General features: G+C 44.0%; 1 protein-coding gene across 4 annotated transcripts in view; it reads left to right on the top strand.

Moving 5' to 3' along the window:
- LOC142590483 (uncharacterized) overlaps positions 1–16,833 on the top strand; it is a 216,582-nt gene extending 199,749 nt beyond the window's left edge. For 2 of the 4 annotated variants that reach the window (XM_075702636.1, XM_075702638.1), the window contains one exon: positions 11,374–13,545. In XM_075702636.1, the coding sequence (XP_075558751.1) occupies positions 11,374–12,773 (1,400 nt within the window). In that variant the 3' untranslated portion in view covers positions 12,774–13,545. Of the gene's footprint in view, positions 1–11,373; positions 13,546–16,456 lie in introns of those variants that run through there. The other 2 variants (XM_075702640.1, XM_075702641.1) reach the window with 2 other exon arrangements.
- The last annotated feature ends 1,008 nt before the right edge of the window (positions 16,834–17,841 follow it).

Raw genomic sequence — 17,841 nt, 5'->3', positions numbered from 1 at the left:
GGCGCTCGTGTGCCTTCCGTGCGGTTTGGCACTATTTTACTGGCCTTCCCCCTGTTCCGCTGGTCTATGGTGTTCGCGATAGCAGAGCCACGCATAATTTTTACACTGTCCCATATAGCTCTTCTTATTTGCAAGGCAATCGCACGGCTTTAAAATGACGTACGGCGGATATACTTATATATTGGTCGACAGTGTACCAGATAGCAACTTTCGCCGCGGCATATTGACAAAGTGCCGCTGGTTAAGCCTCTGTTTAAGCTCTTTGCATTATATAGCCATAAAAAAAAAATCAGCGACGATTATGGCACTGCCTTCGTGCGAGTGATGCGTGGGCGCAATCCACAGCAGCCGCCGAAGACAACCTTCGCTCATGCAGCGCTTTTTTTCTACACAAACGGTGCACACGTACTGTGCCCATCGTCGCTACGAAAACCCTCGTGCGCAGCACTACGCCTTTCTTCTCATGCTTTCGCCATACCCTCCTCCTCCATTTTCCCCATCGTGCTCTCTTCGCTCTCGCTGCTTTTTTCGTCTACCGCTGCACTCCACGTTCGCTCTTTCGATTTGCTATTCGCTCTGTTGCGAGGTAGGATGGCGACGCTGACGCTCGCTGCAGGAACGGACGCTTAGGAGTTGCCGCTCTAAAACTCACTGCCAGCCGACCTGGTGGTGGGCGCACGGCAGGTTGTTGCGGCAAAGTGGCCTCAAATTTGTTCGAACCAGTGAAGCATCTTGGTGATTGGTTTTGAAATCACGCGCTACGCCAGAGGCTGAGATTGAGTCCGCGGACGACATGCTGGCAACTACTGGAAATGCTTTCGCGAAACAGAACTCGTGCATCGCAGCCCAATCAGATGGCATTGCAGAGTCAAAGTTCGTGCACATATACAGTAGAACCTCAATGATACGTTCCCGTTACGGACATTTTACTGGTGCCAATATTCGCAATCGTGCGCACACACAAAAAACAGCCACTAAAGTTGTGGTCATTTTTTACCGGCGATACACTCCGGGAAAACACGATTTTTTGGCACCAACGTTCAGCACGTCGCCAAACTGCAATCGTGTAATACGTTCTCTGGCCACTAGGTCTCGCGTAAAGAAGAAAATACGTGAAGTGCGCAGGATCAAGAACAGTATACAGCTGCCTGCCGTGCCAGCTTCACTGCAATACTCACTTGCCCGTCTCACGTGAAAATGCCGGTGCGCACTTAGTTTCTCATATCGGTACCAGCAAATCTTCTTCGGAGTCGTTGCACGCGACATTCACAGCTATCACCGCTAATCCTATTATGATAAGCATCTTCGCCTATCTGTTTGACAGCGCGTGTTTCCGTTGGAAGTGTAAGAATGCTTATAATAGGCGATAACTGATACGCGCCGCCGTTCCCTGCTAGACACTGCGATCACACGCGTTTTCCGACCGCTAGACCCCATGCGAAGAAGAAAAGGCACGAGGTGCGCGGAATCAAGAAGAGTATATGGCCGTCTGTCTCACGTGAAAACGACGGCGCGCACAGTTCACATTCACAGCTATCGCCGCCAAACCTATTGCGAATAATATATTCACCTATCTGTTTTACGGTGGGTGGCGCGTAGTGCCATTGGTAGCGTACTGCACGCTTTTAGAAGGCGGTAATCCAAACGAGCCGCCGTTCTCTCCTGCAGGCGGCGCTATCGGGGCATCGTGTTTAGCTTTGGCGGCGCCAGGCGTCGCCCCTCAGGTCGATTTCGTTTCGGTTTCCCGTCGCCCTCGTAAAACACCACGGAATAGAAAAACAGCTAAACGGGTCTCGGGCCGTTGGAGCGCGATCAGCTCGACGCGCGTCGGCGGATCGTGCCGCAACAATCAGTGCGACGCTTTGCGTTACGTAGATGACAACAAAAGTTGAATCACAAATTTTTTTAGCTACTTCGCATCGTACGTTTTCCTAGTTAGTGTATTTTTTTTCGCGGTTTCTTCCAAAATGTGTGAACGAGGTTCTACTGTATCTACATTTTTTTTTACTCTTTGTGACGTGTATCGAGCTGCGAGGCAAAGGAAAGCGGCACACCTCCTCGCTGTCCGTCATCGCTGTAGTTTGATCAAGCAGGACACCAGTTAAGCACAGCACTGGGCAAAATTAAGTACATTTTTCATACTGCTTGTTCTATAAAAACAGTGAAATTATTTTCCCCACTAAGGCTGCCATTTTCAGACTGCCCGCACAATTATTCGAATGTTCTTGCCAGAAATTCATAATTCTGGTCGGCGGCTCAGTATTCTAATTTAACATTGAAACGTGAAAGTGCCAACACCGACAAACCCCTCCATGTGAGGTAGCTGATTATGTAGCACGCCAGCCTAGAACTTTGGCGGTGGTTTTGGCAGTTGCACTACTGGCCGCCATCAGCTGACTATTCCCCATAATAAGCTACGTCAATTGTGGGGATGTTTGTGGGGATCTGTGTGGGTTTTCGTTTAGACCCACGCCTATGAGCGTGAAATCACCCTACTGTGTTAAATTTCATAATTATCCTCGAACGGAACTGTTCTTGCAAAAATAGTTTTCAATAGGATCAGTAAAATTTTTTAAGTGTATATATATATATATATATATATATAAAGTATAAGACACTTTTATTCAGCCCAAAAGTACAGGCAGAGCATAGACCGCCTGAGTGGCCAGTCGACGCTGTTCTTCACCTTCGGCGCAAATCCAGTCGAGCTAGGTGGTGATGGAAAGCGAAGGGGGAGGATATGAACTTGATTGCTGAGCAGCCGGACAGTAGAATAGGTAATGGGATAGGTCTGCATAAGTAGAGGGGCAGTTGGGACAGGAGGGGTCAGAGCGATATAGAAAGAGGCGGGAAGGGGTAACCAGTGCATTCATTCTGATGTGCCGCAGAAGGCGAGCCTCCGGCACAGTGAGTGATGGATGAGGGGGAGGGTAGATGCGCTTGTCGAGACGGAGCTGGAGGTAAACTTCCTTGACAGTGCGGCGCAGGGAGAGTCCCCCTGAATCCTCCGAGGGCCTGGACCAGGGGATCAACGGTGCCCCGTTTAAAACTTCACGGGCGAGCTGATAGGCCAGCTCATTGCCGTCAACCCCCAAATGCCCTGGGACCCAGCGGAGGAAGACGGTGGAAGGTTGCAGTGCGGAGACCGCTCGTTCGACCTCTTGTTGGAGTGAATGGGGTAGGGTGCGATTCTGTATGTGGTGAGTGGCGGCTTGGGAGTCGGTGTATATCGCGTACTCTGGGAGCGAGGGAAGGGAGGGAAATGATTGTAGGGCATGTGAAATGGCAAGGACCGCGAGAGAGAGTGCATTCGGACGGTGCAGGTACGGCCCACTCGTGTGAGTTTCAGGTGCTGGGAGGTGGGGACGGTGGATAGCGTAGCCGCAGGAACCTCGAGGAGCTATGAAAGAGGCATCCGTGTAGGCTACTCCCTGGGTAGTAAAGAGGGGAGAATGATGCTGCGCGCCCGCGTGACGACGGTCGGCATGCAGGACAGAGGACATATTGGACGGGAGGGGGAGGATGCGAAGATTGGGAGCCGGGGTGGATTTTGGAGGGGTAAAGGTGGAAACGGGAATGGGAGAGATACCCGCCCATGGGCCAGTAACCACTGACCCTGACGGGTCACAGCAAGCCAGGCAATCTGGGAGTCACGCTAGAGAGATATATTAATAATAATATTTGGGGTTTTTACGTGCCAAAACCACTTTCTGATTATGAGGCACGCCGTAGTGGAGGACTCCGGAAATTTTGACCACCTGGGGTTCTTTAACGTGCACCTAAATCTAAGCACACGGGTGTTTTCGCATTTCGCCCACATCGAAATGCGGCAGCCGTGGCCGGGATTCGATCCCGCGACCTCGTGCTCAGCAGCCCAACACCATAGCCACTGAGCAACCACGGCGGGTACGCTAGAGAGAGAGAAGATATATATATATATATATATATATATATATATATATATATATATATATATATACACACACACGATAACTTCTGAAAAGATACATCTGTTTGCCGTTCTGTTTGTTTGAAAAGTTGTCTACCACAGCAGATAAACTTGTGCAAGCAACTATTTGCACAGACGGCATTTCTTTGATCAAAATTACCGATACTCCAATTTTAACAGACTTGTAAAATGTGAAGATAATGGCCTCGTGGGAAGGTGAAAAAAAAATAGCGGGTTCCATCTAGAGGTAGAGAAGGAGGGTGCGCCTATAGTACTGGGTTGTGCTGTATGATTAAAATAGTTGTTTTTCACCGAGTGGTCCAGCTTAAACAGTGCATTTATGATGACGCTGAATGTTCTCAAAACTTTCCGAGGTCTGGTCGTAGCATGTCTAAGTACTTCCATGATTTTCTAAGCCTCTTAAGTTGTTTTTAAGCGCATTCTAGGCACCAGCACTTCGTCACAGTTTATACTAAGCGCTGCGATGAAGTGGTGGGTGATTTTTAGTGTTTGGATTGCGTTTATGAATGAGTGACTACTTACTGCTTTCACATAACCTGCCCACTGTAAAGACTTTGTATAATATAGTTTGCAATTGCTTTCACAATCTGCTCCGAATGTCTGTTTTACTGGTCCAAAATAGATTTCTAGCGCCTGCAAAAGCTGTTACGAAATGGCATGCGCCAGTAGCATCACCGTCCACAACACGTGGCAAAAGCTGGCGGGAGCTCATGGAAGAAGCCAACTCCAGAGACTTAAGCTGAGCAATTTAGGAAGAGACACCTTGAGAAGGCTGGGGTATCGAGTAGAAGAAAACAACAGAGGCAAGAAAAGTATTGGGCGTTCCTTTGTGTTCTAGCTAAAAAGCATAGATCTGTGCTATGAACTGTATAAACTCGATACATAAAGTTTGTAACAGCCCAGTTAAGGTTTACAACTAGAATGTGAGATCTTTCTTAAAGGGTTATCTTCTAACATCAGTTGCTGCACAAATGAACATACCAGGAACATGCCTTCTTACAGGTTGTACACATAGAAATACGACATCTTTAGTAAATGCATATAATCCCGTTCTCGGAAAATAAAAATGATAATGTTGTGGTACATATATTTTAACACTTCCTCACTTCAAAGCATTAATTTATACATCTTAGTTGTGTTCTCGATCAGCAATAGTTCAGGAGCCTAATGGGAATAACGTGTTTCTAGATGTTCTTTGCGAAGCGGCATATTATTCAATTCAATTCAGTCTTTATTTTTCTTTTGGACAGAGCAGGAGACAGGACTAAAAGCTCGTAAGCTTGGCAGAGGTCCTGCCCCCTTTATCAACTTAGCAGTACAGTACACAGGCAGCTATTTCCAATTTTTAAAATAAATACTGAAACAAGATAACAAAAGACTTCGTAAAAAGCAGCGGTATGCATTTCAGCACAAAACATAGGCATTCGAAAAAACAAATAACATGTTATGGGGCAAAACATAGGCATTAGAATAAACAAATAACATGTTATGGGGAAACGAAAAAACTATAGCGGCATAGCTTTAAATTGAGTACAGTATCACGTATGTTTGCTAAGAAAAAATCGCTTAATAGCATCAATTGAATGCTGAAAGGGGTCAAACAATATTTTAAAATTTATTTAATAATACTGGAAGAGTATAAGAAAGACGCTGCTCGGTATAATATGCCCTAGGTGTCGGCACGAACCAAATTTCTTTGTCTTGCAAAGATTTAGAATTTCACCTCTTTGTTATGTGTAAAGTCAAACCTGACTAAATGTCGAACATGTTTGCATTGAATTATTCCTTATATTGAACAATTTTTGAACACTGTCACATAATAAAGAAATTATCGAAAAAAATATGGTTACATCGAACAAAAATGGCCATTACTGATACATTGAACTTCAAAAAGCATGAGAATTCCCCAGAAGTTGGCTTTCGTTCTCAACGTATTAAACATGAAATATTCTTACATAAATTGCTGTCGTATGGAATAAGTTTTATATCCCTGGAGATTATTGCTAATTACTTATCGTTTATAATACAGTACGCAGTTGTAAACTGTAACCGATCTACTTTTGGCATATGTTCCACAGGTGTTCCACAGGGCTCCATTTTAGGGCCCTGGCTTCTCCTAGTTTATAGTGATATCAGTATACCTAGTTCAGCTGATATAGTTATGTGCGTAGATGACACTATCATATTTTTCTGCAGTCACAACTTGAACACTCTAGTAAATGCAAACAAATATTTCACTGAACATGATCAAATTTAAGCTAAATGTGCGCAAAACAATATTTATTGTCCTTAAACCTAAAAATAAAATTCCACATTTTGATCCTGTCATTAGTTTGAAAAAGCAAAAGAAATATAATGTGTGTGCTAATTACGTTTTCTTGGAGTGGCATTTAGTGAACAGTTAACCTTGACTTAGCATATTAATTACTTGCGTTCCAGTATACCATGCTAGGTCGGGCTAATACATATATTAAGGCTTTTCCTACAAACTTTGCTGAAAAAACAACTGTTTAGGACTTACCCAGTCACTTCATTACTGTTTACTTTTTTGACGTAGACAACATATGCAAACCTAAACCCCTCAATTATATCGCAAAAAAGGCAATTAGAGCAAACGGTAACATTCCCAGAACTTCGAGAACACAAGAATACCGAGGTATACCAGCGCTCCTTAATACGCATAACTTAATAACCCTTCGACAGGCAATATAGGCTGATTACTTGATCCACAGCAAGCCTAAATTTTAGGCTGATTACTTGACCCACAGCAAACCCAACCTTAGGTTTTGTTCACTTGCACAGCCTCGTGCTGTTTCTGAACTGCGACATGTATCTTGCAGGATTCCTGAGGCTGGAACTAACTGTGAGGTTCTGACCTTTGAACATAGCATCATAACTTTCCTGAATGATAACAAAGCAAGCGAAAATCGAATACATAGTTCTCTTGTAAAATACTTTACAAAAAAGAAGTATGGATCTATTAAGGGTTCATCCAGAAATATGGTTTCCATCAATTTTAGAAATCGACAACATTGTTTATCCTTATAGAAATTTACACAATTTGAAAGAGGAAGCTTTGCTCTATTTTTCTGCACAATCATAATCTTTTTTTTTGCGCATTTTTGTAGGCGGCGCTCCAATTTCTGTACCCCAGTGTCGTTGAACTCCGCCGCCAATCCACTGAGGAAGCGTTTCAACTCTTGTTTGACTTCATTGGCGCTCCTGATGCGTTGGCCACTCAAACGTTCCTTTAACTTGGGGAACAAATGATAATCGCCACGCACAATTAAGGTCTGGACTGTATGGTAGGTGGGGCATAACAAACCACCCAAAGTTTGTCAAAAGTTCCTGGGTTTGACGGGAGACGTGAGGTCGAACGTTCTCGTGAAGCATCGTTACACCGGCAGCGAGTCATCCTCGCCTTCGGTTCTGGATAGCTTGCCTGAGTTTTATTAGTGTTGCACAATAACTGTCTGAGTTGATTGTTGTCCCACGTTCCATGAAATCGATCAGCAGTATCCCCTTAAGATCCCCCAAAACACTGGCCATGACTTTGGCAGCAGAAGGAGCTTGTTTGAACTTCTTTGCGACTGGTGACACCACTGTTTGGATTTTTGTTTCCTTTCTAGAGTGAAATGAAACACCCACGTTTCGTCTCCCGTAACAATGGAATGCAACAATCCTTCTTTATCTTCTTGAATCTTTTGAAGAAACTGGCGAGCACAGTCAAGGCGTTTCTCCTTGCGGTCTGATGTCAATAGCCGCAGTATACGTCGAGCACAACACTTGTGATACCCCAATTTTTCTGTCAAAGCTTTCCACTGTATCATAAGAACTCCCAGGAATCGGAGCAAAAAGTTCACGGACGGTGAGTCTCCTGTTTTAAAGCACTTCCAGTTGGTCCATCTTGATAACCTTCTCCTAAACTGGCGTTCTTGCACTCCATTTTTCATCGTGGACTTCCTTCCGACCGGCCCTCAAATCCCTGCACCATTTTCGGACGTGTTGAACGGACATACACTTGTCGCCATACGCCTCTGTCAACTGACGATGAATATCCACGGGTGTAGTCCCTTTGGCGTGCAAAAACCGAATTACGGAATGAATTTGCACTTGGTGGGACGAACAATGGGAACCTCCATATCGGACGACTGCTGAGCCAAGCGGCGCAGAGAAGCGCGGCCGGAGGGGAATCGAGAGAGGGCGAACAGCCGCGCGCAGCAGTGTTGCCGAATTTCGCCTCGCACCTTTCCGTGTGGCTGGAGCTTATTGGGAACCTTATTCCTGGAGTGATATTACACACAACTTCGACTTATTGTGGTCATAACGTGTTCGATTACTTATTTATTTTTTAGTGCTGCATGTGTTGCTCTCTTTCACAGCTGTAGCTGAATAATAGGTTATGCTGAAACGTTTTTATACTGTGCAGAATTGTGGGTGTTCTTTTTTGGTGTGATTCTGATGCTGCCGCACATGGAAGCATGTTGCCATCTCAAATGCGTTCGTTGTCATCACCAGGAAGGCGGGCCTCGTCAGGCACATACAGACTTTAGCCTCCCCCCTGATGTGGCGATGCATGTTTGAATGATGTATGTGAAAAGTGAATCTTGCGATAAACTTTCAATCTTAAAAAAATCTTTTCAAGTCTGGTAACTAAGGAGTTAATCTGGAGATTCATTTAAGGAAAGCGAGTGAATAGCACTAACTGTGGTGTACCAAAACCTCACTCTGCAGAGAAGAGGCTTAATTTTGCTTTGTATTGGCATCTTGTAGTAAACAAATGTTACCAAAGAAAAGTATGGTGATGCAGCTTCTGTTATCTCTTTCTACTATGTATGCCTGTAGTAAACAAACTTTCTCCTTGAACTGTGAACCTTGCTCATTTGGCATAAGTGAAGAATGAGCCTGATATGTTAAGATCGTTTAGGATTTTTGCTATAATCTTTGTTGGAAAAACGTGCAATTGGCCGATTCAATTACTTTTTATGCTTGTGTGGACACAGAAGCATATATAACGGCTTCTTACGAATTGTCAAGCACAAGGAATTGCAGCAGAGCTGCCTTAAATATTGCGACAATTGTGACTATGCGATATACGTCCTATCCTCACTCATTGCACAAAAGTGCAACAGCATGAGGAGAAGCCGCATGATTGGCACTTCTGCTATCAGAGCTTTTCGCATAAGCGCGACTTTGCGCAGTATTACCCCGCAAAAAGGGCTCAAATTTCAAACCAAGCGCTGTGCGCCCTTCGCCTCACAGGCACCGCATTCTTAGCCAATGAGTCAAGGATAACCTCAAGGGTGTGCCTATGTCTCCTACAATGCTGTGACATTATTCACAATAAGATATGACTTCGACAAGTATTGAAGGCAACATCAACTATTAGTTTGATCTGTTGCTTCAATAAACGATTTCACGATTAGAGAAATTGTAAAATTTAGAAATAGAATGTCTGTGAGTCTGTTTTAGCCTGTGCCGTAGCAGGTGAGACATACTTCGGTTTTGTGTGCTGGTTCCCACATTGTGCAGTCGTCTTGTGCAGAAAACGAAACTATCTGCCTTTTTTACCTGGTTCCAAAGTGCTATTGTGCTCTTTGACTCGCCTCTGTCTGCCTCAGTGCTTGTGACTGTGGCATTGACTTATGCCATTATTCAGGTGTTCTGGCAGAGGACGCCTGAGCAGAGCGCAATGAGTAGAGTGCATGTCAAATTGTTCCACTTTGAACAAAACTGCAACTGAAGATGTTGTCATACTTTGTTAAGGCTATAAGGTCGGTACTGAGAAAAACCCAATCTAGCAAGTAGTTTTCGAAGATGAATAATGGCAAAGTCACTAAAAGATGTTGCCATATTTTTGCACCTGTAGCTCGCAGCAAAAAATGTAAACCTTGAAGAGTAAGGTCAGGGTTGGAGTACGGATTACAGGAATTTCAATTTGAGGTGCGTCTTTTTGGCAGCACAGCGTGCGCTGCCACAAAGCTACACTTCAGGGCAAGGTTCTCGATTACTCAAACTTTCATTATCTCCTGGGTAACCCCTCGATTTTTCCATTCCTAGGTGTAGAAACTCCCTTCTCCCCACATTCATTGTCATCCTTTCCTCCTCTGTACGAGTCGCTATGTGGCGTTTAGTAGTTAACGAATACTCAAGCCTCCTTATAACGAAACGGGATATAACAAAATAATGTATATCACGAAATAGATGAAATCCTGAAATCCCCATAAAGATCCTCGAATTTAAAACGCCATTTTAAGGAAGTGAAATTGTCCTACCAATGGATATCACGAACTGCATTCATCTACGAAACCAAAAGATACCCAACCGTTGCATGCCGAGCGCATCACATTCCCCAGAGTTCTACACTCATTCACCGCAGCAGTTTAAAATTCCCACATCTCCACATGGAATACGTATTCGATCAACATTGGTCTATTTCAGCGCCACGCGTAGCCGCGCACCTGCGCACAAGCAGCAGTTCACTATTGCGCTTCTCCACTGACCTCTCCCTCTCTTGCGGGTGCTTGACTGCAGGGTTATGCACGGCGGAGCGAAAGATTAATGCAGTCTTTTCTCTGTAGCTTGCCGCGCAGGCAGGCACATCTGGGCGGGGCCTCGGAGACTTCCTCCGCAGCAATCGCGGGGGTCACACCCAGGCTGTGCATTCACTTTACCTCGCTGCGGTGTGCCGTGCAGGGCTCCCGAGATCGCATATGAGCAACTTTAGTGATTGAATGCTGTGGCAATATAACCAACATATACCGTATGTATCCCACCAGGCCAGGTATGGCATATACAGATACCTAAATATATATGAGGATTTTCACTCACCGTGACGCCGGCGCAGGACGCCAATACGAGGCTCTTCATGTTATCGCGTTATAATAGTGTTCCTAGCTGGCTCCTTGCAATCTCAACTTACGAAAACATTGCCAAAGTTTAGTGTGGGATCAAGAAACCGACTGATGAAGTCTTACATTAGACAAATTTGTTGTGCCAGAGAATCCTAAGCTTTGCAAGTGCCGAGTACGGCATCCGGGCCTCAAGTGCTCATTAAGGATCAGAGAGCAAGCTGGGTCAAAACATTTTTAAACAGTTGTTAAGGTTCCTAGAAATCCGTGAAAATCTTCGAACACTCCACGTTTTCTACCTTTCTAATTTTACTCCTTTGTAAAAATAATTTCTATTATAGGCGGACATCACAAACACCATCGTCAAGCATTCAAATGCAGAACTATTGAGTAAATTAAAAAGGTCCATCAAAATTTCTTTGTTTAATCATACTTTAAATCACCCTCAAGGTCTCCCCCCCAAAAAAAAAGAAAGCTTGTAATTAGATTCAGCACCTGTTTTCTTTTTGGTATTTCTGGCTATCTTTAATTACTTTTGTTTTTTTTGTGCAGCATCGAGGTCTCCTATTTCTCCATCGACTGCCACGTGTGACAACTCAAAGCAAGGATTCCTTCGCCAATGTGACCTATGTGACCACGAGGCTGATAAATTGTTTCATCTGGACGCACATGCCAGCATCCATACTGACGAAAAGCCATATCAGTGCCCTTCATGCTATCGGAGCCTTTCACGAAAAAGCCACCTAAAAATCCACTTGCGCACTCACACAGGTGAGAGGCCCTATCAGGGCCCTTCATGCTGTCGGAGCTTCTCAGTAAACGACAACGTAATGAAACACCTGCACACCCACACAGGCGAGAAGCCATTTCAATGCCCTTCATGCCCTCATAGCTTCTCACGAAAGAACCGCTTGAACGAACACCAGTGCACCCACACAAGTGAGAAGCCATTTGAGTGCCCCTCGTGCCTTCAGAGCTTCTCACAAAAGGCCAGCCTGAAATCCCACCTGTGCACCGACACAGGTGAGAAGCGATATCAGTGCCCTTCATGCTCTCGGAGCTTCTTGCGAATGAGTCACCTGAATGAACACCTGCGCACCCACACAGGTGAGAAGCCATTTCAGTGCCCTTCATGCCTTCAGAGCTTTGCACAAAAGGCCGGCCTGAAATCCCACCTGCGTACCCACACAGGCGAGAAGCCTTATGAGTGCCCTTCATGCTCTCGGGGCTTCTCGCGAAAGTTTCGCCTGAATGAACACCTCCGCACCCACACAGGTGAGAAGCCATTTCAGTGCCCTTCATGCCTTAAGAGTTTTTCACAAAAGGCCAGCATGAAGTCCCACCTGCGCACCCACACAGGGGAGAAGCAGCCATATCAGTGCCATTCATGCTCTCAGAGCTTCTCGCATAAGACCCGCCTGAATGAACACATGCGTATCCACACAGGTGAGAAGCCATTTCAGTGCCCTTCATGCCTTCAGAGCTTCTCACAAAAGGGCAGCATGAAATCCCACCTGCGCAGCCACACAGGCGAGAAACCATATCAGTGCCCTTCATGCTTTCAGAATTTCACGCGAAAGAACCACCTGAACCAGCACCTGCGTACCCACACAGGAGAGAAGCCATTTCAGTGCCCTTTATGCCTTAAGAGCTACTCACTAAAGGCCAGCCTGAAATACCACCTGCGCACCCACACAGGCGAGAAGCTGTGTCAGTGCCTTTCATGCCTTCAGATCTTCTCACAAAAGGGCAGCATGAAATCCCACCTGCGCACCCACACAGCCGAGAAGCCATATCAGTGCCCTTCATGCTCTCAGAGCTCCTCACGAAAGAACCGCCTGAATCAACACCTGCACACCCACACAGGTGAAAACATATCAATGCCCTTTATACCTTCAAGGCTTCTCGTTGAAGAGCGCCATGAAGGTACTCCAGCGCATTCATACAGGTGACCGGCCATACAGTTCTACTTTCTGCTCCGTGTCCTTTAAGCAGTTTCGTAGTTTGAGCAGACATAAGTGGAGAGCACAGCACCATGATACTGCAGGGTAGGTCAACAACTACGTTGAACTAGAGTTTGAGTTAAATGTCAATGGGCGTGTAGCATGTTGCATAGTGTTCTACTGCATCAGGTATTACAAATGTCTGGATGTGGTCTGATACGGTCCCTGAAACACTTTTTAGGTCCCCGTATTTGCTCTACATCTTTTTTCAACAGGTAATAAAACATAGAGCTAAAGAAATTATGAAAAGTTACCCACACAAGGCCTTTACAGCTGAGAAAAAACATAAACGTATAATTAAACCTCAATAGAATGAGGATGGTAAAATCAGCAGTTTGTTTGTAATATTATGTTTTTTTATTATTCGAAAAGTAATCATTGTTCATCCCTATCTCAAAAATTACTGTTCTCATGCCTCAAACTATGTATGTTCGTTGTAATAATTATCACACTACAGATATCTGAATGATCTGCTTTCTGAGCTCTGGGTGTTTTCCCCCAGTATTCTCTTTTCGTACATATGAACTTGTTCTTTTGGACCAATTCATGTATTTGTTGGCTCAAGGTTCTGCTTTACGTGATTCATCCTGGGGATACTTATCTTATTCTATTCATACTTCTTTTTTTGCAAATGGGTACTTTTTTAGAGCAATTGATTGTTTACTAAGTTGGCTTTCCACTGTCTGTTTCATCGGAGCACCAAATAAAATCCTGTGTTTAATGAGAATTCATTGTCTGTTCTTGGTATTTGAGTACCTGAATGACAGCATGCTATATAGTGGTGTCAGCATTTTATTCTATCGAGAGCTGCAAGAGAGGTTGATTGGTGGCAATTGGGAAGTTCATTATTAGCACAGAAGGCTCTTGTTGTAACTTATATACATGAGTAATTTACGTCTTGAGTCAAATGTCAAGTCCTCCATGCCTAATTCATTCCTACATAATACAGCAAGATATGTGTCAGCATTTCTATAAGCACTGGTGCGACATATATACCTCTAAAAATATTTCTATGAAATTTACATACTGAATTGAGTATACAGTGACGCCTGCACAGTATAATACATTTGTGCACAGAAGGCAGGAAATTGGGTCAATAATGTTTTTCATCACTTGCAAATATTCTTTGTGAATTGCAATTGTGCCAGTCTCTCTTAAGTAATTTCTTCACGAAGAAAGTTATGCACAGAGCATGTTCTTAATATAATAAATCTAAGAATGAACTATGTTTAGTTGCAATAATTTAGTACGAATATTTCATGCTTTGAATAGGCACTTCGCAAATCCATATATCTTCTAGTAACAAAGGAAGACCTGAAAGATTAGTTGTTTTGTAATATATATATATATATATATATATATATGTGGATAAGTATAGTATAGATAGAATTGAGCCTGCTCTCAGGAACGGCGGAAGCCTAAAAGCAGTGAAGAAGATACTAGGAATAGGCAAGAATTAGATGCATGCCATTAAGAGACAAAGCCGGCAATATCATTACTAATATGGATACGATAGTTCAAGTGGCTGAGTAGTTCTATAGAGATATATACAGTACCAGTGGCACCCACGACGATAATGGAAGAGGAAATTCTAGAGGAATTTGACATCCGACAAGTAACGTCAGAAAAAGTAAAGAAAGCCTTGGGAGCTATGCAAAGGGGGAAGGCACCTGGGGAGTATCAGGTGACAGCACATTTGTTGAAGGATGGTCTGCAGATTGTTCTAGAAAACTGGCCACCCTGTATACGCAATACCTCATGACCTCGATCGTACCGGAATTTTGGAAGAACGCCAACGTTTTCCTAATCCATAAGAAAGGGGACGCGAAAAACATGAAAAAATTATAGACCGATCAGCTTAATGTCCGTTGCCTACAAAGTATTTACTAAGGTAATCGCAAATAGAATCAGGAACACCTTAGACTTCTGTCTACCAAAGGACCAGGCAGGATTCCGTAAAGGCTACTCAACAATAGACCATATTCACACTATCAATCAGGTGATACAGAAATGTGCAGAATATAACCAACCCTTATATATAGCTTTCATTGATTACGAGAAAGCGTTTGATTCTGTCGAAGCCTCAGCAGTCATGGAGGCATTACGGAATCAGGGTGTAGACGAGCCGTATGTAAAAATACTGAAAGTTATCTATAGCGGCCCCACAGCCACCGTAGTCCTCCGTAAAAAAAAGCAACAAAATCACAATAAAGAAAGGCGTCAGGCAGGAAGATGCGATATTTCCAATGCTATTCACAGCGTGTTTACAGGAGGTATTCAGAGACCTGGATTGCGAAGAATTGGGGATAAGAGTTAATGGCGAATACCTTAGTAACCTGCGATTTGCTGATGATATTGCCATGCTTAGTAACTCCCCCTTGGGCATAAATAACATAGGGATAAAATATGAGAACGTGTGTAGTAGGGGCTGTATACGTTTCTCGCGGTGCTAGGCTTTCCAATCAATACAGAGATAATTTGTACTGAATGAACCCTTTGTGTGCAAGCGAATTCCCCATTTGTTCCTTATACTCCATTTGTGCTTTTAGTAAACAGTGCTTAATAACATACGACGGAACAACAGGAACTTGCCAATGTTATGAACACCGGGATGTGACATTGTTTTATACTTATTTTGATGATAGCTGTTCATTTTTCGGAAACTATCTGAAATGTATTCTGCACTGACTTGTTTGGGTTCTGGCCCTATCCCATCCGCATTACATTAAATCTGCTTTAGGCAACAAAGTACCGACATATAATAAGTAAACATGCAAAATAATTTTCACCTTTCTGACAAGTTGCTGCTAAAGATTACCTTCACACCCACTCAGCCATCTTGGTAACACATACGCCTACAGGCTTTGACACTTTACAGCCACGTGAAGAAGCGCCTGCGCCAACACGTGACCATTTCAGTGCACGTTCTTCTTTCAAAACTTCTTCGTAACTCGTGAACTCAAATAGCATTTATCTACCCACACAGTTAAGTCATGTAGGTGTCTATGTCTTAATAAAAGTAAAATAAGCTGGGAAAATGCATATGTGAGCAGTGTGCTGCATGGCGTTCTGTTAGACAAGCGTTAGTATATGCGGGGATATGTTGAGCTACTAGAGTAATTCACATGTTCCAGCATAATGTTACAAGCTGTTTCATTGTGTTTGAAAAGTGCAATGAAATATTTTGAACACTGATGTAACATGACTCAACACTGAGAGCACCACCGTAAAGTCTGGTGCCAGTTATGTAGGCACGCATTGTGGAAATAAATAAAAAATAATTAACAATTAAGTTATTTAGTTATATTAGGATATACTTTAGACCAGGTGTGTTGAAGGTTGCAGAGACATTTTTAGTAATCAGTTTTCAGCACATGTTTCAGTGGCCATGATCGTGTGAAATCCTTTTGATGTAACTGCTCAACAGCGAAGTACTTGTTTATTTGCTATGCCTACAACAGACTCCTGTGTACAGCAAAATATTCATTAGCGATGAATTGCGAATTCTGTAAGTCTCCCTACGACTGGTTGTCAAAGTAGACCGCTACCTAATTGAACAACCTTGTGCATGAAAATAGTATTATGTGTGCACAAGAAAAGCTAATGGCATATTGTTTTTCTGATCTCAAAAGTGTGTTCCAGGAAGGGTGGCCGACTTCGTGCCCTCAACCCACACCCACATAGCCACGGACACTTCTCCCCAGGTCCTCCACTGACACTGTTCGCAACCACCTGCTTTGCAGTGTTGCTGCCCTCCACTGTTCAAGGCGTCGCTTAGTTCTGGACGCTGCTACAGACATCGAAGCTGAGCGCTACTGCTAGCGCTTTGTCAGAAACAGACTCGCCAAGCTCGTGACACTGAAGCACCAGATGCTCGATTGTTTCATCCGAGTGCCCACAGGAGTGGCACAACACATGTCACTGTTAATTGTATCGAACGAACATTGCCGTGTCAGAGTGCGCAGTGCCCCTGCTCTAGCCTCAAAATGAGGGCGCTGCTCACGCTATTGTGTAGGCGGACAGCTTTGATGGAGTTCTTGTGTTGGCGGTGGAAAGACACAGAGTCTTTTTGTGGACAAATGCATGTTACCACGCCGTATCCTCCACGTCATGAACTCTTTGTTGCACTTCCTTGGCGTAGGCTCTGGCCGATTCCGCCAGTATGACGTTTCGTATGAGGCCGCATTTTTGCTCCAAGTGGTATACCCGCCGTGCCCACTGCGTGCAAGGACAGGTTGCCGACAAGTAGTCAAAGACTCCTCGCCCACCTGTCGCAATGCATATGCAGCAGGCGCTTGTAGATGGCCAACTTGCTTGAAGCCTCCCGTACAGCAAAACTAGACCAACCTAAATCGCATTGCACACCTCATTAGCCACAGTTCCATAGGCGCCGACTGCGGGAGGGCTCCGGGGCACAGGCCCCCTCCAAGGCACAGGCCCTTGACCTTATCACTTAAAATTTTTATTGTAGCGAATAGCTTACTGCATCTTTGTTAGCGCGGACGTGCACAGATTTTAATTCATGCTTTCGCTTTATTTCTGCAAATTCTGACAATAGCAGGACAAGTGCATTATAAACACTAGCTTTGGCTGCCTCATCCGCGTTTTCTACCTTCAACATTTTTTTTAAAATTCCCACTGTAAACGCCATGCATGTATACACAATAAATTGAAATATATACACAGGACAAAGTTTATTATATTTTTAGCGAGAAGGAGGTAGCCAAATAACAATTATTTCTAAAGGTGTGCATAGCTTATGCTTAGAGAATGAATATTTTGCTCTCTGTTCAACTCACATCAAAATTCTTTGCGTGCTTTTTTGGCCCTGAAAAAAAAATCCTGTAGACTTTAGTGATCCCTTCGGCAGAGTCTTTTATCAACGGCGTGGGAAGTGCACGTGAATGATATGTGTCTCAGTATCGCTTCTCTTTCTAGTAAGCAAAGCGAACGACTCATTAAAAACACTTCTAATAATTTATAACATATATTGTTGATGGAAAGATCGTCACTTGCA

The sequence above is a fragment of the Dermacentor variabilis genome, chromosome 8, assembly GCF_050947875.1.
Source record: "Dermacentor variabilis isolate Ectoservices chromosome 8, ASM5094787v1, whole genome shotgun sequence".
In the NCBI taxonomy this organism is placed as follows: domain Eukaryota; kingdom Metazoa; phylum Arthropoda; class Arachnida; order Ixodida; family Ixodidae; genus Dermacentor; species Dermacentor variabilis.
Note: the sequence above shows the minus strand (reverse complement) of the source record. Positions and strands in the feature narration are given on the sequence as shown.